This window comes from Saccostrea cucullata, unplaced genomic scaffold (genome assembly GCF_032062105.1).
Source record: "Saccostrea cucullata isolate Sc308-1 unplaced genomic scaffold, CSIRO_AGI_Scuc_v1 ctg5564, whole genome shotgun sequence".
NCBI classification, from domain to species: Eukaryota; Metazoa; Mollusca; class Bivalvia; order Ostreida; family Ostreidae; genus Saccostrea; species Saccostrea cuccullata.
Window position 1 is genome coordinate 1 of NW_026933912.1, and position 22,854 is coordinate 22,854.

Genomic DNA, 22,854 nt, shown 5'->3' on the forward strand with positions numbered 1-22,854 from the left:
AAAACACAGTAAAACTTCAATTATTACTAATTATATAGCGCAAGGGCATATATAAATATTTTGACAAGTGATATCTCATTGTTCAGGAAAGGTGGATGTGTGTTTCTCTTAGATATTACAAGCGATTTCTAAATTTTATATCATTAAGGGTTGCAACTGCAACGCTTAATGATACACCAGTGTGTATCATTAAGCGTCGAATATGTCGATATTTGCTTGTTTCATTAAGCGTTGATGTTGCTCTGCATTTGTGACGCTTAATGATATAATTCTGTCATTAAGCGTCGATAAAGCATTAGCGGTTGATGATGTCAGCTATTAATGCAATAATTTATGGCATTGAGCGTTGCAATTGCAACGTTTAATGCTATTTGTATCATTAAGCGGCGTTTTATCATTAGAGGTTGCTACAGTGCATATTGGGAATATGTTAAATTGTTGAAATAGTGGTTCTGGGGTTAAGTATAATGTCTGGAGGTCAGTAGCCCTGTTATTTTTACAAAACCACATTCTAAGCAATACACCTAAAAATCAAATCTCTACCTCTAATAGTACTCTGGATATGAATTGCGACAGAGGGAAAAAGGGGGGATGCCGGGGAAAAATATCCCAAGTGTCGCTCTGCTGTGTCAGCGACCAAAAAAAAAAGAATTAAATCAGAAGAGGAGATAGGAGAAATATTTTTGGCACATAAATGACACCATACAACTAAGTTCAACGAATGTGGGACTCCATGTAGAACGTTCGACATAATGTGGGTGACATTGACCATTGTTGTTGTTTTACTTTCTTTGATATGGAGCCTGACTGGACGACCAAAAGGACTTCCGCCTGGTCCTACATGTTACCCCATTATCGGCAATGTCGGACTTTTCAAACCGTCAGAGGCATTGAAAGCTCACAGGAGACTGAGGAAGATTTATGGAGACATCTATACTATAATGATCTTCCACAAACCTATTATATTTGTAGATGGATTCGACAACATCCGGGCATTACTTGTTAAGCATGGCGATATCTTCTCTGATCGACCACGGATGCTTTCCACTGATCTTGCAGAAGGAAATGGTAATTTTTTAAGGTTTCATCAAAGGATAAAATGTCCAAAAAATATTTTTACAATAGCTCCAGAACAATATGAGGTATAAAGTTAAAATTTTTATATAGTTTAACCATCATTTCAGAAATAAAAATATATGTTTATTAATGAAGGGCAAGTTGGACGTGAATGACCTTCGAAAGGCTCCTAAAAGAATGACATGTTAAAAATAATAAGACCCAATAAATACCGCTATTAGCAATGTACGTACTTTCGGTTTCACATCTGAAAACAACTTTCCAGAGGTATCGCAGTCCAATTCGCCCTTCATTGATAAACATATATTTTTTCTTCAATGATGACTTTCATTAAAAGTATACGGATTTAATTAGGTGAAATTAAAAAAAACATACGCATTTTTAAAGAAATATTGTCGATAAGTATTTTTATTCAGTATTTGTTATCAAATGGTACTTTCTATCTGTCATTTAGGAAATGAATTTAATTTTTAGGTCACCTGAGTAAACTCAGGTGACCTATTGCTATCTGTTTTCGTCCATCGTCGTACGTTGTACGTCGTTGTTAAACTTTGAACGTTTTTAGCTTCTTCTCTGGAACCACTGAGCCAATTTCAATCAAATTTGGTATGCAGCATCTATGGGTAAAGGAGAACAAAAATTATGAATTTCATGGTCCCTGTCCCCCTGGGGCCTGAGGGGTGGGGCCAAAACCACTAAAATTAGTGCAATCTTTAAAAATCTTCTTCTTTATTACTGGACATCAAGCAGTCCAACTGTTGGCATCATTGTAATCAACATTAAGTCCTATACAAAAATTGTGAAATTCATGGCCCCTGGGTCAGGGGTTCTGGTGTTAGGGTGGGGCTATATAGATCATATAGTAAAAGTTCATTATTTTTTGAAAATCTTCTCCTCTGCTCCTTGGTATTAAACAAACTAACCAAGTACATAGGTATGATGACCAAAAGTGCTTCTTCAAAAATTGTGAATTTCATGGCCCCTGGGTCAGGGGTTCTGGTGTTAGGGTGGGGCTCTATTGATTATATACACCCATTCTCAATATAAGGGCACAAATGCCTCTCTGATTTTTTTAAAAAATGAAGTTCAAGATAACAATTTTTCTATCAATTACCTTTGAAAGGAAGTATCTGAAGATTTTGTTTCCAGATTTTTTTCATCAAATTATAATACATGGAATAATGACAAGACGATAAAGAAGAGGGTGATTTTATTCAGAAATGTAGCTTGAAATGTACGTTACTCTTTCTTCAATGTCCAAAAAATATGACAAAAAAAATGTAGTCATTAAAATCACAATTTGAATATCTCATCTTAACACCAGCACATCCTACCAACTCTGTCAGCAACATATTCTCTCGGCATACGAACGTGCGTTTGATTTTTCCTTTCAAAAAACAAAGGTTACTTTTTGATCCAAATGTATAAAAACATTTTTTAAATATATGTTTTAAATTCTTCTCTCTGTTTTGTTAAGAGCGATCAGTTTGGAATCTTGTCATTTTTAATAGATACTGGAACCTAACATGTACATGTAGTAAAATTCTATTTTGTAGTTACTGTCTTTTTTAATATATATCCATGCCGATTTAGAAAACTATGTAAATGTAACGTACATTTCAAGATATATTTCTGTTTAATAAAAAGCTTAAAATTCATCTAAAATTCATCTAAAAATTCATCGTTTTGTTTCAGTTTATTCCAAAAAAGATTCTCTATGTAATCACATTGTGTTATATGTCACAATCACCACTATAAAGACACGATTGCCTCAGAATATGAGTAGGTAACGTACATTTCAAGCTTGTTATAATATGTAAATAAGTAATAAGAAAATATTGAAAAAAAAAAGCATTTATTGACATGAAAATCATATCAATGAAGCGTTTTAAGGCAGTAATATAAGAAATCATAATGTAACAAACGAGGTTATTGTCATCAACTACATGAATGTCACGTCACTTCGGTAACGTTCATTTCACATATTATTGGGGAGTCCCCTCCACCTCAGTTCATTACCATTCTTTTGTGCTGTTTCGCTGAAATTGACATCGGTCGTAGCCTAATTACTTCTAACTGTGTGCAAGGGTACAGACAAAAAAATATAAGAGTCAGATGTATTTTGCTATGATCTAACAAATGTTCGTGTTTGGCCATTGAAACTTAACATAAAGCTATTCCGAATATATCCATCGACAGTCTTGTTAACAATTTCATTTAGTATGTTGCAACATCGTTTTTCAAAACACAAACATACGTGCTTTTCAGTAGATCTGGAAAAATATAACCCAAAATGCAATGATTCAAACAAAACTGAGTATTCAGTATTTGAAATGTACGTAACCTTCTTGTGTTCTGGTTTTATTTGTTTTGTTTCTTTTTCTTTTTTTTTTTTCTTTTTTTTTTTTTTTTTTTTTTTTTTGTTTTGTTTTTGTTTTACCAATTATAAGCCTATGCATACCTTGTTTTAAATTATCAACAACAATTCAATTGATATTGACGAAAAGTCGCATATTAAAAGTAAACAAACTGCCAAAAGGTTGCCAAAGATGAATTTAAGACACTTAGAAATAAATTTTCTAGCATGTGGTAACAGTTTAAAACATTTACGAGGATTGGGGGTGCATTTAGATGGATTTATAAGGCCAGTTGTCAAATGGATTGTAACGATAAGTTTGTTTCGCTCGTGTAAACGCAATTCATTGACTAAATTTAAAAAAATGTCAGTTAGAAATACATAAAATGTACGTTACCATACGTAACGTACATTTCAAATATAAAAATCAATTCTCTTCCACAAGCATACGTTAGACACGCAATATATTGATACTATTTGAACCTGCATATCATAAGAAATGCATCATACAGGTTTCGTATTCAGAAATATATACCAGGTATCAAAATTATATTACATAATAATTGACCTTAATTTTTTTTTTCTCAGCAGAGACATTTCTTTTCATTAATTTTGGGATTTAGCCGACCTCCAACCTTTGAAACTTTCCTTTGTGTACACATTCGAGTGTGTGAAAGTATTAGAATACATGAAAATTCGTGCGAGATTCACTTAATTCGAATTTCATGGTAACGTACATTTCAAATGATCACTTTTCGTGTAAAAAATAATTTTTAATTGTGTTAAGCAAAACGTCTTTGCCAGTTTACAGGATACAAGGGGTTGCTTATTCAGAGTCGTCTCATATTTTCTACTTAATATGTATTCTTAATGGAAGAATATAGGTAACGTACATTTCTTTCTTATCTCTACGATTGAAAATGTCTTTCATTCCGTAAACATATTTATAAAAGTTGCACAAGTTGTTCAGTTTCATGTTACATTATCTAAGTAGGAGTAATTAATCCTTTGAAATTTCAAATTAAGCCCATCAATAAATAAAGGAGAACAAAAATATCTGGTGTATAATCTTTGTGTTTGCTTGTAATGTGGTTGAAATAGAATTAAGCGACAGGGACATTGTACAATAAAAATTATTTATTATCACAAAGAATATGTATTTATTGTTATGAAAAGAAATATATATGATACAAGGTTTAACTTATCAGAAAATTTTTACTTGAGAATCAAAACTATATATTACACAGAGGGGATTCAGAATGATATTTGACTCGGCGACAGTAACGTACATTTCAAATAGGCTACTATATTTGAATTTGGAACTCCTTAAATACCCTTTCAGATCAATAATTATATGAATTCTTATTCATTGTTATATGACTATTTATAATGTTGATTTAAAAATTACACCAGTGGTATTTCTTTTAAATGAAAATGAGGCGACACTATTTGAGCCCTTATATTGAGAATGGGTGATAGTGAAATTACATTAATTCTTTAAAAATCTTCTTCTTTACTCCTGGGTATTCAACAAACTAACTAAGAATATAGTTATGTGGTGTTAGGGTGGGGCTCTATTGATCATATAGTGAAAATGCATTAATTCCTTCAAAAAGCATTATCCTCTGCTGCTGGGTATTAAATAAATTAATCTACTAAGTAGCTATTATTTACAAGAGTGCCTCAACCATATTTATGAATTGGATGGCCCCTGGGTCAGGGGTTTTGTTGAGAGGGGTGTAAGTTGGTTGATTATATAGTGAAAATAACAATAATTCTTTAAAAATCTTCTTCTTTGCTCCTGGGTATTAAACAAACTAACTAAGTATATAGTTATGATGAGCAAGAGTGTTTCTTCCAAACTGGTGAATTTTATGGCTCCTGGGTTGGGGTTTCTGGTGTTGGGGGGCTCTATTGATTATATAGTAAAAATACATTGATTCTTTTAAAATCTTCTTCATTACTCCTGGGTGTTAAACCAATGAACTTTGAACATAGTTATGATTAGGAAGGATGCCTCTTCCGAAATTGTCAATTTCATGGCCCTGTTCAGGTGTTCTGGTGTTAGGACAGGGCTCTAAATGTCTCTAATGATTATATAGTGAAAATGCATGAATTCTTTGAAAATATTTTTCTTTGCTCCTAGGTATTATGCCAATGATCTAATTATATATATTTATGACGAAGACAAGTGCATTAAGCAAAATGGTTTATTACATCCCCCTGGGTCAGGGGTAATGGGGGGGTGTTACATAGTCTGAAAATAAATTAATGCTTTGAAATCTGCTCTTTGGTATTAATAAATCATTCATAATGAGATAAAATTTATGATAAAATTTCCAAAATTTTGAAATATGTGGTTCTTCTGGGGTCAGGTGCAAAGTGGAAATGCATTTTCTCTTTGTTACTCTGATCTACCTCTGGGTATAAAGTAACTAGAGTACGCATACTAAGTGTATTATTACGATAAGCAACGGTGCCTCTCTCAAAATTAAGAATTTCATGGCCTCTGGTTTTAAAGCACAAACCAAATTCCATTGTTTGAAAGTTGTTACATGATACTCAGGTGACCTATAAGGCCCGTGGACCTCTTGTTTGAAGATTCATATGGTTATGAACTACGACGCTTCACGCCGGCAACGCGCTTCATGATAAATATGCCGACGTGAAGCGTTGTAGTTCATATACATGATAAATCTTCAAAATTTAAGTTCATTTCTTATATTTAAATTATTTTTCTGATGACTTGCTATAAATTTACGCTGCTCAACTGTCATTTTAAAAACAAAACAGTGTGCACTATATATTTTGACGTCAAGAGCGGTATTATGACGCAACAATGGAGATATTCATGCTTATTCGTGGTCAATAACTAATGTAGTTCATGAGAAAATGAACAGCATTTTTTTGTAAAGAATTATAGGGGAAATTAATTGGAAATGTATATATTTAAGAAATAAACAACGTTATTCAGTGAACATGGTGTTATGAATAGCAATTGCTCTGCTGGCATATTCCATGATGCGCAGTAGCGCATCATGGAAAATATGCCAGCAGAGCTATTGCTATTCATAATGCCATGTTCACTGAATAATCGTTGTTTATTACTTATATATGCATTCTTTGATTTTTTTTCAAGAATATCAGAGGAAATCCTGACTTACATAAGGACGCAGCTTCTTGTCTTCAGTAAAGAAAACATACGGCTTTAAGACCAGTAAACCTGATTAATGCTCCTTTTTTCTAATAAATCACAAACATATTTATAAAGTATTTCCCTTTCAAACACAGTTTTCTGGATACAAGCAGCGCCGTCATCACATTTTTGTTTTGTTGCGGTTGTGACGTCATCGATCAACGTTATTAAAACCATCTGACGAAAATCAATAATTTAACACTATGATGAAAAAAGAGAATGCTTTTATAATGATTATTATTCCAGAATGCTTTTCTGTATTTTTTTTTAGTTTTTCTATTTATTTTTAAAAGCTGAAATCATTCTTGAAATATACTAGGCCCTACTGTTAAAGATTTTTTTCCTTTCTGAATGTTATTACCCAAGTGTGAAGAGTTATCGTTCTTTGTTCAAATACGCATGATACAAAAAATAAAAATATGGCAGTTCTCTACAATTCTTAAAAAGTTTTATTTTACAATTAAAAACATTGACCAAAATTGACATTTTAAAGATATAAATCAGCAATTTTAAATATTCTGAATTTCTTTTTTTCAAAGAATATTATTAAAAACTTATTTTTATTCCTCTTATGAAACATTTCATATATATACTTCTTAAAACGACATATAGTTGTAGAAGAGATTATTCTACACGAGTGTGGTGGAGCAATTGCACTCATAGTAGAAGCAATTGCGTCTATAGTGCTATGAATGCAATTGATGACTACATGTTCATAGTGGGAGAGTGCAGTGGGTATGCAAATATTCAATGATATATACTCAGAGACTTTAAAAACGCCTATATGAAAATGTCTTTTGAAACAAATTCACAATTTTGATTTTATAATATTTTGCCTATGTGTTTTGCTTTTATCATTTTGGTATGTATCCATATCATCGCTAAACGACGTCTTAAACACTAAAAGAGTTCACATCTTGGAATTCCCAGCTCGATCTCCCGACCTTTATCTCATCGAATACGTATTGGACGAGCTCGGAAGACGTTGAGAAAGGCGTCAACGCCATCCCCCAAGCGTGCCAGAGCAACTACGGGAAGAGTGGAATAACTTTCCTATGAGAGGAATTCGAGCTGTATGCCGATCCATGAGGTCCCACTTGAGAGCATGTGAAGTTGCAAATGGTGGTCATACACGTTACTAATCAAAACGGCAAAAAATGTTGACAGTGTGATTTTAACAGTTTGCCTTGAAAAAACTCGGTTAACAAATTCGTTAATTGTATTGGAAATGAAGACATTCCATGGAAAATTATGATTTTTAATAAATTTCTAACAACATGTAACATAATGTACCAATGACAATAAAAGCAATCTCAATAGGCGTTTTTAAAGTCCCTGAATACTTACAAACTGTAAAGTTTCAACTTTATAAACAACATTATAAGCTATTGTAAAAATAATGATTTGGACATTTTGACCATTGATGAAACCTTAATTTAAGTATATCTTTCATTTCCCTTTCTTGGTATGATCAATGAAAACAGCTCAATTTCAAGTCTTCAAGGTAGGCAATACACAGGGTCAGGAGGCCTATATGATTCATATGATTATCCTTTTATTTGAAAATTATGTAAAGATTTCGTAAAAAAAATTATCAATATTTTTTTCATGCGAATGTCATGTGAATAAGTTTGTAGCATATTCACATAATTTTTCTTTAAAAAAGAACTTTCACCACGTGAAGTTTCCATGCCATATGTTCTTCTTATAAAATTCATAACACTTCATTGTATGTTTCTCATGAAAAAGTTTCACATAAAATTTATGTGAATTTCATATAAATTTCCTGTGTCACAATGAGCAACTTTTGCCTTTATATGCACAGAACGCACGTTAACAAATCTTTTTGTTATACCTTGAAATATTTGTTCTTACACAAATTTATACGAAGAGCGGGAATAAAAAAAAATGATGTTTGACCGCTGAGCGAGATGTTGGACCGGTCGATGAGATGTTGGACCGGTAACGTCACACAAAGAGCGGAGCTAAATCTCATTTCCATTCATTGGTGTTCAACAGTGACGGACCTTGTATAACATCAAGAAAGACAGAACAAAATACATGTACATGTATGTCAAAAAATTTAGAATGAAATGAAATTAATTACAAAACATTTATTAGCTGAGTTCTCGTGCGAAATGCGTTTTGTCGACCCTTGAACCAAACTGTCAGCCCTCAGGCAAAAAGTTCGTTTCTCGGCCGGGTCTGACAAAACGCATGATGCACTCGAACTCAGTCAATAAATGCATAAAATAGGCCTGAATTTGAGACTGGTGTTGAAAATATCACAGAAACAATCCCAAGGGGAAATCTTGATATTTGTAAAAGTTTTTTTCTTTCAATTTAATTCCTTTTAATTTCCTTATCATAAGATAATGAAATGAATTTCAGCATCAATATTAAAAGATCTTATTTGATCATTTACAATTTTAACAACATCCTTTTTAATTACTTGGGTCCTAATTTTTTATTTGTACCTGTTCAGGAGTGATATGGACATCGGGTTCTGTATGGAAAGAAACAAGATCGTTTTCACTGACGACATTACGAAAGTTTGGATTTGGGAGACGTTCCATGGAAAGCCAAATCATGGAAGAAGTAGACTGCTTGATGGAGAAATTGGGAAAATGTGAAAACGAGGCTTTTGATATCAAGAATCTACTGAATGCATCCACGGCCAACGTCATTTGTTCGCTTTTATTTGGTAGAAGATTTGATTATGATGATACAAGATTCAAGCGTTTAATTGATCTCTTGTCGAGGGCGTTCAGTAGCGTTACCACATCTTCACCAGTTTATATTTTCCCATCTCTACGCAAATTCAGGATGTTTAACATCGACACAGTTTTAGAAAATGTCCGTGCTTATAGGGCATTTCTTGATGAAATGATAGAGGAGCATAGAAGAAATTTTGACGAGAACCACATCGATGATTTTATTGATGCCTTTCTTCTGGAACAAAAACAAACATCAGATGAAATCAACACTATATTTACAGGTTTGTTTGTTATTTAATGTCCCTCTCGAGAATTTTTCACTCATATGGAGACGCCACCACGTTACCGGTGGAGAGTTGCAAATTGTGTACAATGCTCGGCACTCAGTGCCAATAAGCAGTAAGGGATCTTTTTCATACCAGCGACGCTGGATATCGGTTTATATGGTCTCATCCGAAGGACCGGTCTCCAGGTCCCACAGTGGGATTCGAACCTGCGACGTAAGCTATGTTTACAGGTTATTTATCATGTATGTATATATTCGAGTTTTGAAGGATCCCTCCCTGCTCAAAGGCTGTAAGTGCAGAGCAACTGTTTATTCCCAATGAGATCACAAAATAAGTACATACAATATCATAATCAGTCAATATGATTCATTCTGATCAATTTAAGATTATGAACATGTAGTGTTGTATGCAAATATGCATTTAGACTTTGCTATTTTTGTTAATTGATATTGATGTAACAAAGTATTATTCATGTATATTTACATAACACTCAGCATAAACGAAACAACAAAGAACAAAATGTGGACATCTTATCTTAGCCTATTTACAATGCTTGATCTTTCTTTGTTTCATTTACTAAAATTCAAATATTTAATATAAACATAGTGCAACTCAATTGATTGTTTAATCATCTTAATATTATAAATCTTTTTGCAGACAAAAATCTAAACCAAACTTTACGAGACATGTTCCAAGCTGGCACTGAAACCTCTTCCACAACACTCAGATGGGCACTACTTTTCTTGATCCATTATCCGCACTGGCAGAAAAGAATTCAAAAGGAAATCGATGACGTAATCGGTCAAGGTCAGCCTAACATGAAACAAAAGGAACAGCTGCCAATGGTAGAGGCATTCATTCTGGAGAGTGTTCGAGTAGGAAATACCTCCCCCTTAAGTGCCCCACATGCAGCCAAAGAAGACTTCACGTACAAAGGACACCTCTTTCCTAAAGGTACCACGGTATTGTGTCTTTTGGATTCCGCCTTGATGGACCCAGAAACATTTCCTGAACCTTCAAAGTTTAAGCCAGAGCGGTTTTTAGATGAGAACGGGAAATGTCGTGAAGACTTAAAAGACAAGTTAATTTCCTTTTCAGTGGGTATGAATTTACAATGAAATACAACAGTATTGGAAAAAAAGGTCCAGAATTATCAATAATACTAATTAACATGGTCAATACGTAAGTTAAAATATGAACTATAAGAAAAAATCAAGTAACATAATAGAAAAAATATATAAAAAATTAAACTGCCAATATCTCTAATAGTTATTATTTAGAAATCGCTCGTGCACTTATAAATATCGTACCTTATCTTTGCTGTGACAGGGCCCAGGGTGTGCTTAGGAGAAGCCCTCGCAAAAATGGAGCTCTTCCTTTTTTTCGTCCGAATTCTACAGAAGTTTGAGATAAAACCCGAGGATCCCGAGTGTCTGCCTACTTTAGAGGGAAGTTTTGGGATTACACAAACTCCAAATGCCTTTAACCTGAGACTTGTTAAACGTTAAACCGTACTAGTCCAAAAACCTTGAGATGAATACAAGGTCCATTTGAAAATTCTAAATTTTGTTTGATTTGATAGAATACAGCACAATGATTCGTATTTTATGATGTCACAATAAAATTTTTAACTGTAAGTATTCTTCTAAGTTCTATTTCACTTTTACTCTGAATTTTCTGCATTATAGGTATAATATTATTCATTGTTTGTTTCTGATGACTTCAACTTTTCTATTGCCAACGTCCCTTACTTATGTAGCAATATACCTTCATCACCTGCATACGGAGTTCATATATCTCAGTCGGTTCGATATGCAAGAGCATGCTCTACGCATGAACAAGTTATTAACAAATTGATGAAACAAGAATATCAGCAGTTTCGGTTAAAGTCAGCATTATGTAAGTTCTATTGTAGATACAATGATCTTGTCAGCAAATACAATTTATCATTGAGTCAATGCTGAGAGACGTTTTTCATACTAATCGTTAATGCATTATTTATAAACACAATTGATGACGGATTTTTCCGTTATTTCCCTATCATGACAATGAGCGGGAAACGGCGGATGTGACCGGTCAGCATGGGATACTTACTCCTCCATGGCACATGATCCCACCTCTGATGTTTGCTCTGTTCCTATTTTTTATTGTTTTATGGACTTCTGATCTTGAATACTATCTGTTTTCTCCATTTGTTTCATGTTGTTTAAAGCTACTCTCTAGAATTTTTCACTCAAACGGAGACACAACAACTTGCCGCACTTCAACTTATAATATAAAAGAAATAAAGAATACAAGACTGACCATTTTTTTTATTAATTATATTACTTTTATTAACTGTGTCAAATCCTTTGTTGGCATATTGAAGTTCAAGGAACAAAGACTGTTCATTGACAAGCAGTATTTTCTTTAGCGAAACATGGTGTTTACAAGAGCTTTCTTGTATTCAAGTGTCGAAGGATCTTTTTTTAAAGGGACTGATTAAAAGTCCTTAGTAGCACGTTTTTGTTCGACAATCACGCTAAATATGTTTAGCAATGATTGATTGATTGTATACTGTTTAAAGTCCCTCTCCAGAATATTTCACTGATATGGAGACGTCACCATTGCCGGTGAAGGGCTGCAAATTTAGGCCTATGCTCGGCACTTACGGCCTTTGAGCAGGGAGGAATCTTTATCGTGCCACACCTGCTGTGACACGGGGCCTCGGTTTATACCGTCTCATCCGAAGGACCGCCCCATTTAGTCGCCTTTTACGACAAGCAAGGGGGTACTGAGGACCTATTCTCGGATCCCGGATCCGCACAGGGCGATATTCAAGAAATTGTTCTTAATTGTCTACTGATTTTCACTGCACGGTAGCTGAGTCGGTGGGGAGCTTGCTCCTTTATCGGGAGGTCGGGAGTTCGAATATTGGCTGCGACAGACCTAAGTCGATAAAAATGGGTAGAAACTTTTCCTGTGTCCTAAACTCGGCACTATGAAGTGAAAGATACGGGTCTTTCGGAAGAGACCCTTAAAACCTAGGCTCGATTGGCGCGAAAAGGGTCCCTCAATGTTCAATTGCCCTAAGTGTTGAGTAAAGATCTTCACCGGAACATATTGACGTCTCTACATGAGTGAAAATTTTTCTCAATTGGGACGTAAAACAACATACAATCAGTCAATCAATTAATCTACAGATTTTTTTTCCATTTGCCTGATCTTGAAAAAGAACATACAGAGGGTGTGACCGGCCGACAGATTATGTTAACTCCTCTCTAATTGGTACCTGTTTCTATACAGTTGGTGTGACTGGCCTACAGAGGATGTTAACTCCTCTCTGATTGGTACCTGGTTCTATACAGTGGATGTGACCGGCCGACAGAGAATGTAAACTCCTCTCTGATTGGTACCTGGTTCTATACAGTGGGTGTGACCGGTCGACAGAGGATGTTAACTCCTCTCTGATTGGTACCTGGTTCTATACAGTGGGTGTGACTGGTCGACAGAGGATGTTAACTCCTCTCTGATTGGTACCTGGTTCTATACAGTGGATGTGACCGGCCGACAGAGAATGTAAAATTGATACCTGGTTCTATACAGTGGGTGTGACCGGTCGACAGAGGAGGTTAACTCCTCTCTGATTGGTACCTAGTTCTATACAGTGGGTGTGACCGGTCAACAGAGAATGTTAACTCCTCTCTGATTGGTACCTTGTTCTATAAAGTGGGTTTGACCGGCCGACAGAGAATGTTAACTCCTCTCTGATTGGTACCTGGTTCTATACAGTGGGTGTGACCGGCCGACAGAGGATGTTAACTCCTCTCTCATTGGTACCTTGTTCTATACAGTGGGTGTGACCGGCCGACAGAGGATGTTAACTCCTCTCTCATTAGTACCTGGTTCTATACAGTTAGTGTGACCGGCCGACAGAGAATGTTAACTCCTCTCTGATTTGTACCTTATTCTATACAGGGGATGTGACCGGTCGACAGAGGATGTTAACTCCTCTCTGATTGGTACCTGGTTCTATACAGTGGGTGTGACCGATTGACAGATTATGTTAACTCCTCTCTCACTGGTACCTGGTTCTATACAGGTGGGTGTGACCGGTCGACAGAGAATGTTAACTCCTCTCTGATTGGTACCTGGTTCTATACAGTGGGTGTGACCGATTGACAGATTATGTTAACTCCTCTCTCATTGGTACCTGGTTCTATACAGGTGGGTGTGACCGGTCGACAGAGAATGTTAACTCCTCTCTGATTGGTACCTGGTTCAACCTCTGAGGTCCGTGTTTGCTTTGCTCCCGATCTGAATGACTTGAGTTGAGCTCGATAACGTTATCTTTATATTCCATGCAGTGAAATGTGACCGTGATTGCAATATTCTTATTTATTAAATCATTTTTATATCCTTATAAAGATATTTGAAATGCAAAAGTAACTAATTATAAAATAAAGTATTTTATACCCCCTCCCAGCTTTATAGTATAAAGTCTATAGTGATCGGGATGTGCGTCGATCTGTACCTCCGTCCGTCTGTACGTACGTCTGTTAAACTTTGGGGTATCCATTTATTATCCTCATCTCCTCTTATACCACTGATTGAAATTTGTATTTAATAAAGTCATAATACAATTTTTTACTCATTTAATTAGTCCTGAAATGACCTGATGTTTCTGTCTATTAATAATCTTGACGAAAATAATGTAGAAATGGAATTGAAGAAAAGGTTGACAGTCACAATTTGTGCATGACATGGACTCATATTTAGAGAAACTGGTAGCAGTATGAAATGAAATACAAAGATAACGACCTTTATTATATACCCATCAATTTCCTTGTTTTTGTTACTGTTAATTTTACAGAGTTTGATCCGATTTTCCGGATCACCACACTGTGGTTTTCTGAATCCATATCACCACTCTCTGAAACTGATAACGTAGTACGCAAAAACATGACGTTATTTTTCTTGTGCGTTAAATAGTCCCTTGTTATTATGCTTTATTTTATGGATACAATTGATCTCTAAAGTTATATTCTGCTATATATCGCTAGTTATAAGGGGGTATATACTAAATTTATCATTATAACAGTAACTTCATCCGAAGAGCCGTATCATGTCTCGTTGACAGGCGCGTATCATCATATAAAACTCGACGCTTCGCTTCTCTTTAGATCTGTTGATCCGCGCCTGTCAACTCGACGTGATACGACCCTTCGGATCAAGTTGCTGTTATAATAATATATATGTATTGAAGCTCATTGTCCACTTAAACAATACAAATCGGGACCAGAGTAAACACTTCACTCCAAAAACATCAGAGGCGGCCATGGAGGAGCAAGAAGATTTTGTGACGTCATAATAACGTAATTTACTTCAAACGAAAGTTCAACCTTATATTATCGTTTCAAAATGAAATAAATTGATGACAAGACATTAAACAAATCATGTATACATAAGATACTAGTATGAATTTTTAAGTTTTCAGAGCTCGCGGGGTACATGAATAAAGCGCTTCACTCCTGCCCACCTCTCACTGGCGTTGTAGTTCAGGAATTCTAGTTAAGTATATTTCTCTTCTCTTTATGTATTTGTAGATTTTGATGTTAAAAAAGTTTTTCATACAAACATTGCTCTAGAGAAAACTACGTCGTCAAGGTCGTAGATTGCATTTAAAGATAAACATATGTGTACTTATATTTCCATTACAAGGTATTATATTTCAGCTAGTCAGATTTGTGAAAGAAAATAGGTTATATTAAATGTTATGGAGAAGAGTTCATGCTATAATTGCTTGCAAACATAATATACATCTTCATTTATTTTCTTTTGCAAAAGAATATTCTATCTCATTCTTTTAAGGGAAGTTCAGAATTATCTAATGGGTTTCATAATTGCATACTAGTAATATACTTGAAAAGATGTTAATGGTACTCTAAAACCCAAGCTTTATCATTAACGTGATGACTTTAACTAATCAATCGTCAACTTCCCTTACTTATACAGCAATAAACCTTGATCACCTGCTTACAGGGTTTATATCAGTTAATTCGATTTGCAAGAACATGCTCTACGTAACTACAATTTCTTAAACGAGGTAAATTATTTACAAATAATTTGCAAAAACAAGAATGTCGTTAGTATCGTTTAAATCAACAGTCTCATTTCCTCTTTTCATAAGTCGATACAATGCCCTTGTCAGCGAATACAATTTATCATTGAGTCAAATGCTGACTGATGCTTCTTATACTAATTATTAGGCCATTATTTACTCACTGAATTGTCGACGGATTTTCCCTTAATTTCCTGGTCATGACAATGAGCACACAGTGGGTTTGACCGATCGACAGGGGCTCACTCCTCCTTTGCACATGATTGCACCTCAGATTGTCCGTGTTTGCTTTGCTCCCATTTTGTATTGTTTAATAGATTTTGAACTTAAAAATAGAATATTGTGCGTAATCTCCATTTATTCCATTTAAGAAGTTTTTCAAATTAATGAAAGAGAAAAGAATGAATGTCTTCAGAATTTCATTTTTTTTTTAAATAATTATCGTCTATCCTTTACCGCTAGCATTATTTACATTTTATAACAAGCATTCTGAGAGAATTGCATAAGCAGTACTAATCCTATGCCGGCAAGTTTAATCTAGTTCCAACAGAAAGACTGTAATTTTTCTCAAAAATCAATGAAGTGGAACGAAATTCAAATTTCATCTGTAACTCATAAAGATGCACTCACCAAAAATTAGCTCAATAGCTGTAAGCGTCTAGAAAAATGTGTTGAAAACCATAAAAAAATCAAAAAGGCCGTATTTTCCTCTAAAATCATTGACGAGGAACAAAATTCAAGCTTGATGTTTATTTTATCAAGATACATTTACATACCAAAAATCAGCCTAACATCTGCAAGCAATTACAAAAAAGTGCAGAAAACAAAGTGGAACAGACTGACAAGCAGACAGAGGAACAGACGGACGGATAGTTAGAAAGACAGACAGACTCAGAGGATACCTATAGACTCCTTTAGTTTCACCTGTACAAAACTAAAAAATAACGTGTTACATTCAGAGTAACAATTTGTACAACTTCCCTCTGACAAAATGGTTTTCACACTTGGAAGCAATATATCCGGAAACATAAACATATATGTTATATAACTTTAAACAAGATTTTACAAATGGAACAAGTTTTACTCTGATATATATTTAACAAAGAACCCGTGGCTAAAGATTTAGATATAAATACATATAGGGTAGATGCGTCGCCTGCAATTTACAAAAGCTAGCATTGCAGTTTGGAGTATTCTTGAAAATACGTCAAAGGTCAATGTCATGTAGACTGCAATACCGATATTTTTCATCATGTTAATTATGTGACAAGTAGGGCATTTGCCATTTAGAACTAATGAAGGATATGGAGATTACGAACAGTATTCAATATCAAAGTCCATAAAACAATACAAAATACGAGCAGAGCAAACACGGACCTCCAAAACGTCAGAGGTGGGATCAGGTGCCATGGAGGAGTGAGCATCCCTGCAAACCTAAAAACTCAAAATATATTGTGTGCATATCAGGAATATGGGAAATTGTGTTTATATAGTGGTTCTGAAGTCAAGTATAATGTCCGGAGGTCAGTCGAACTGTTAGTTTTACAAAACCACATTCTAAACAATACACCTAAAATCAAATCCCTACCTCTAATAGTATTCTGGATATAAAGTGTGACAGAGGGAAAGAAGAAGGATGCCGGGGAAAATAATCTCAAGTGTCGCTCTGCTGTGTAAGCGAGAATAGAAGATAGGAGAAAAATTTTTGGCACATACATTGCACCATACAATTAAGTTCAACGAATGTAGGACTCCATGTACACCCCTACTAATGTTATTGTGATTTAAATTCAAGACACGTGGTTTAGGTTGATCTATTCAAAGGTTATAGGGTAGAACCGGTTTTATAAATAAAATTGGCAGTAAACAGGATATTGCTATAGCCTGTTTCTTTTGAAAACTTGTCCTGTAATAAATGTTTCCAAACCTTTCTGAAAGACTTTCATGATTTTCAACTGGCAAAGGGTGGCTAAAGGAGGGGGTGTTAAAATAACAATATATCTTATACTTTTCGGCGAAAATTAAAGCTCACTAGTGACCGATTCGCTGGTAAAAAATGTGAATTATCATCTACACTGACAAACCTTTGTTTGCCTTATATGGCTATTGTTATATATGCGCACAGAGAATCTTACCACGAGCAACTGACCAATCGTTGAATGAATAGCAACGTTTACGCCAAATACATGTACATGTTTACATTTTACTTCGAACACGTAGTTCAGGTCAATCTACGATCATGTTAATGGACTGCAAAATAAAAAAAAATGTTCTTACGAAAAAAATACAAAGATAAGAAACTTTGAAATATGTTACTGGCGTTTTTAATTTGTTGTTAAATAGAAAAAAATGTTTAATAAAATGTAGTTTGTGTCTAGTTTAGAACACCAGCGCTTCAAGGGTAAGGAAAACGAACAGCATCTCATGCATTTAAATGTGTTACAGTATTGGATTTATTAATTTATTTAATAAATCTATTATATTTCATGTTTTTAATTTGTACATAAATGTATTGATAAAGAATATATAAAGGTCACCCAGGTAGAACAGGTAGTACCTGTACTTAATTATTATTGCCTTGGGATATGAAAGTTCTGGTCTTTAGTCTTTGGTTTGAAGTATACATGGTTTTCATTGGTTTGGACATTGTAAGGTTGTGTTTTATTGGTTTACTTATTTTTCCCTCCAAAAGTTGTTTTGTTATGGTCATTCTTTGTCCAGTCTTTCAGTAGAGAGGGCCATATTTATTGATTTGATAATCAAGACTTTTGACATTTGACTAAGACGATATTTCTCTCTATTAAGGTAAGCTAATATTTATATACTAATTCTAATATGATTTCTAATATTTGATTTAACTGTAAAGTCTGTAATTTTGCCAAAGTTAATTCCATAGCACTTTCACGGTCAGAATCTGATTGAGAGATAGAATTTCTGAGTAACTGTTTTATTGATGCAGATAGTAGTTTTTATTTAAATAAATATGTAGATATTTTTATGATAGGTTTACTTATGTAAACTATGGTAATTTGTAGTTATATGATATGATCTGGACCATGTGAGCCATACTGAGTCAGACACTCTATTGATTGGGAGAGGCTCAATCCCATAGATTGGTATGCTATTATTGTTTTATATATTTTAATATGATTATCCTAAAAGAGTAAAGTCTGTGTAGACGTTATTGTAACATTTAGATCAATATTGTTGTATAAAGGTTTTATGATTTTTCAAAGAGTATAATATTGAAAGGGAGCATTATTCTATTTTATAATGTGTAATTCGTGTGAAGAGTTACCTCCCTTTATGCAGCGTATCTGTTAACCGCAAATTGTAGTAACTATATTGATACGGATATGTTAGAATATTTTATGCTATGTATTTATTATTTGTTATTATAATTTTCAGGGCATTTTCCTTTATCCTGTTTCATATTTTCCATGTGTTCATCTGTATGTGAATAAAAGGAGATGATCGAACCCTGAAACGGACTTTCTTATATCTCATCTATAACTAAGAAACCGTTACAAATGGACAAAACTTTGTTTAAGTTCGTGATCACGTGTTCGGCCAGTGAATTCACCTGGCAATTGTATTCACCGATAGTACAACAAAGGAATTAATACAGACGCAAATCGCTTTTGCAGTGTGACTTTCAGAAGCCTAGACTTCCGCGGTTTATTTAACAAATGAATTGTTTGTCATTATAAGCATGACAATATTTTTAAACATGCTTTTCATTTATCATAAGATTTTTCCTTTTATTTCAAGCGTAAAATTCCTGTAGTATTCGTAGTAACCCACAATGCAATACTCATTCAGCTGATTGGTCAGTTAAAATCATGCTGGTGCCTTATTTGCTAAATTGACGCCAAAAAATATTGTCCCGGTTCCCATGCAAAAAAATATTTGTCCAAAAAGAAATTTTAATTCAGGACTGCAGAAAATTGTATTACAGAGAATACTTAATAAATGTAAGTTTGGATGAATGTAAAAGAGATCGATTGATTGAAGTACATTTCTACATACTAGTATATTATCAGCTGATTTTAGGGTCATGAAAACTGAAACGCAACATAACTTTTCTGTTTACCATGCCTCCACGTGCTAGTCACTTCCTAACCACATTTCCGTGAATAATTTACCCTATCTCGCTGAAGTCTCGCTAACTCTGCCAGAGCCACTGCCAGAGACTCTGAACTAGGAGAAGTTTTTAATTTGCAGAACAATGAAAAATAAAAGGTTCCGAACACATTAGTAGGGGTGATGTAGAACATTTGACATAATGTGGGTGACATTGGCCATTGTTGTCATACTACTTTCTTTGATATGGAGCCTGACTGGACGACCAAAAGGACTTCCGCCTGGTCCTACATGTTACCCCATCATCGGCAATGTCGGACTCTTCAAACCATCAGAGGCATTGAAAGCTCACAGGAGACTGAGGAAGATTTATGGAGACATCTATACCATAATGATCTTCCATAAACCTATTATATTTGTACATGGATTCGACAACATTCGGGCGCTACTTGTTAAGCATGGAGATATCTTCTCTGAACGATCAAGGTCTCTTGGCACTGATCTTGCAGAAGGAAATGGTAAATTCTTAAAGTACATATGGAGGCAACGTTTAAGAATCTTTTTATTTGGATTTATTAGGCAATAATAGTTGACAATACCACAGAAAAAATCACCTGCACCATAAGTATCAAAAAATATCTAATCCTATCTGATCATTAAAAGTTTTATCAACATTAATTTATCCTAATTTCTAATCACTTGTCCAGGTATCGTGTGGTCCTCAGGTCCTCTATGGAAAGAAACAAGATCGTTTTCACTGATGACATTGCGTAAGTTTGGATTTGGGAGATGTTCTATGGAAAGCCAAATCATGGAAGAAGTAGACTGTTTGATGGAGAAATTAGGAAAATGTGAAAACGAGGCTTTGGATATTAAAAATCTACTGAATGCATCCACGGCCAACGTCATTTGTTCGATTTTATTCGGTAGAAGGTTTGACTATGATGATAGAAGATTTAAGCGTTTAATGTATCTTTTGTCGAAATCGTTCAGCAGCGTCACTATAGATTCACCAGTTTTTATTTTCCCTTCTTTACGCAACATCAAGATCTTTAACATTGATCCGGTTTTAGAAAATGTCCGTGCTATAAGGGCATTTCTTGATGAAATAATAGAGGAGCATAGAAGACGTTTTGACGAGAATCACATAGATGATTTTATTGATGCTTATCTTCTGGAACAAAAACAAAGATCAAATAAAATCAACACAATATTTACAGGTAGTTCATCAGATGTGTGTATGATGGGGTTTTGAAATAGGGATTAAATTCAATTAATTCATAAATCTTCGTTTCATTTATGCAAATATCATTATAATATAACATATATAAATTAATTTGATATCATTATATTATATTTTTGGTCCCATTATTGATTGTTTAAGAGGGCTGGGTTGTTATAGCCAGTTTAAGACTACTTTACTGATCTCCTTTAAAAGAAAAGCTGAATATAAAATGTACAAAATGATGAATTCTTAAACTACAATGTTTGATACATATCTTTACCAAATGATAGTTGACAGCTTAATTTATCATACCTAAAAAAATAATTTCTATCTGACGGTTAATTTGTTGACCCCCCCCCTGCCTCCTTCATGATCAAAATATCATAAATCTTGTTTTACAGCTGAAAATCTGAACCAAATTTTAGAAGATTTCTTTGAAGCTGGCACTGAAACTACTTCCACAACACTCAGATGGGCACTACTTTTCTTGATCCATTATCCACACTGGCAGAAAAGACTTCAGAAGGAAGTTGATGACGTCATAGGTCAAGGTCAGCCTAAAATGGAACACAAGAAACAGATGCCAATGGTAGAGGCGTTCATTCTGGAGACTGTGCGAGTAGGAAATACTACTCCCATAACTGCCCCACGTGCAATCAAGGAAGACTTCACGTACAAAGGAAACCTCTTTCCAAAAGGTACCACAGTACTGTTTATGTTGGATTCTGCCTTGATGGACCCAGAAACCTTTGCTGAACCTTTAAAGTTTAAACCTGATAGGTTTTTAAATGACAGTGGAAGGTGTCGTGACGACTTAAAAGACAAGTTGATCTCCTTTTCTTTAGGTATGAATTATGAATGAACTTATTTCAGTATTGGAAAAGGTCATAAATACGTCATAAATAGTAATGATAATTTCTAATATGTATTAAATCTTGCCTATCAGAATTGATAACTAGAGTTGAACTAGCAATATCCTTAATTTTACTGTCTATTCCATAGAAATCATTCAGTCTTTTTTATATATTATGCCTTATAATCTTTGCTCTGACAGGACCGAGGGCTTGTTTAGGAGAAGCCCTCGCCAAAATGGAGCTCTTCCTTTTCTTCGTGAGATTTCTACAGAAGTTTCAGATGAACCCTGAGGATCCTGACAGTCTGCCTTCCTTAGAGGGAATTTGTGGGGTTACTCACACTCCGAATGCCTTTAATCTGAGACTTGTTAAACGTTAAATTGCAATAGTTTGTGAGCTTTGACAGACATACGAGTGCCATTTAAATGCTCTTAATATTGTTTGATACTTTTTTTATATCAGTATATTTCTGAAATATGTTTGTATTTTATGATGTCATAATTTTTTTTACTCATTTGATAACTCCTGAATTGGCCTGATGTTTCTGTATATTAATAATCTTCACGGAAAAAATGTAGAAATGGAATTGAAGAAAAGGTTGACAGTCACAATTTGTGCATGACATGGACTCATATTAGAAGAAATTGTTACCAGTATGAGATGAAATACAAAGATAACGACCAGTATTGAAGCTCATTGTCCACTTAAACAATACAATTCGGGACCAGAGCAAATACTTCACTCCAAAAACATCAGAGGCGGCCATGGATGAGCAAGAAGATTTATTTTGTGACGTCATAATAACGTACTTTACTTCAAACGAAAGTTCAACTTTATACCGTATATCAGGTTTTTTCCGCGTCATGTTTTTTCCGCGAATCAGAACCTAAATCAGTATATTAAATTTACGCGAATCAAATTTTCACTATTTCAAAGTTCCAGTGATCAAATTATTTACA

At 34.5% G+C, this 22,854-nt stretch overlaps 2 protein-coding genes across 2 annotated transcripts; both read left to right on the forward strand.

Moving 5' to 3' along the window:
- The first annotated feature begins 699 nt into the window (after positions 1-699).
- On the forward strand, positions 700-11,172 carry LOC134239641 (cytochrome P450 2B4-like). Its single transcript, XM_062721814.1, has 4 exons — positions 700-1,068; positions 9,115-9,627; positions 10,291-10,734; positions 10,963-11,172. The coding sequence occupies exons 1-4, from the start codon at positions 753-755 to the stop codon at positions 11,139-11,141; spliced, it is 1,452 nt and encodes a 483-aa protein (XP_062577798.1). The 5' UTR covers positions 700-752; the 3' UTR covers positions 11,142-11,172.
- Positions 11,173-20,005: 8,833 nt separating this feature from the next.
- LOC134239642 (cytochrome P450 2B4-like) lies at positions 20,006-22,385 on the forward strand. Its single transcript, XM_062721815.1, has 4 exons — positions 20,006-20,334; positions 20,524-21,036; positions 21,443-21,886; positions 22,096-22,385. The coding sequence occupies exons 1-4, from the start codon at positions 20,019-20,021 to the stop codon at positions 22,272-22,274; spliced, it is 1,452 nt and encodes a 483-aa protein (XP_062577799.1). The 5' UTR covers positions 20,006-20,018; the 3' UTR covers positions 22,275-22,385.
- Positions 22,386-22,854: the final 469 nt, after the last annotated feature.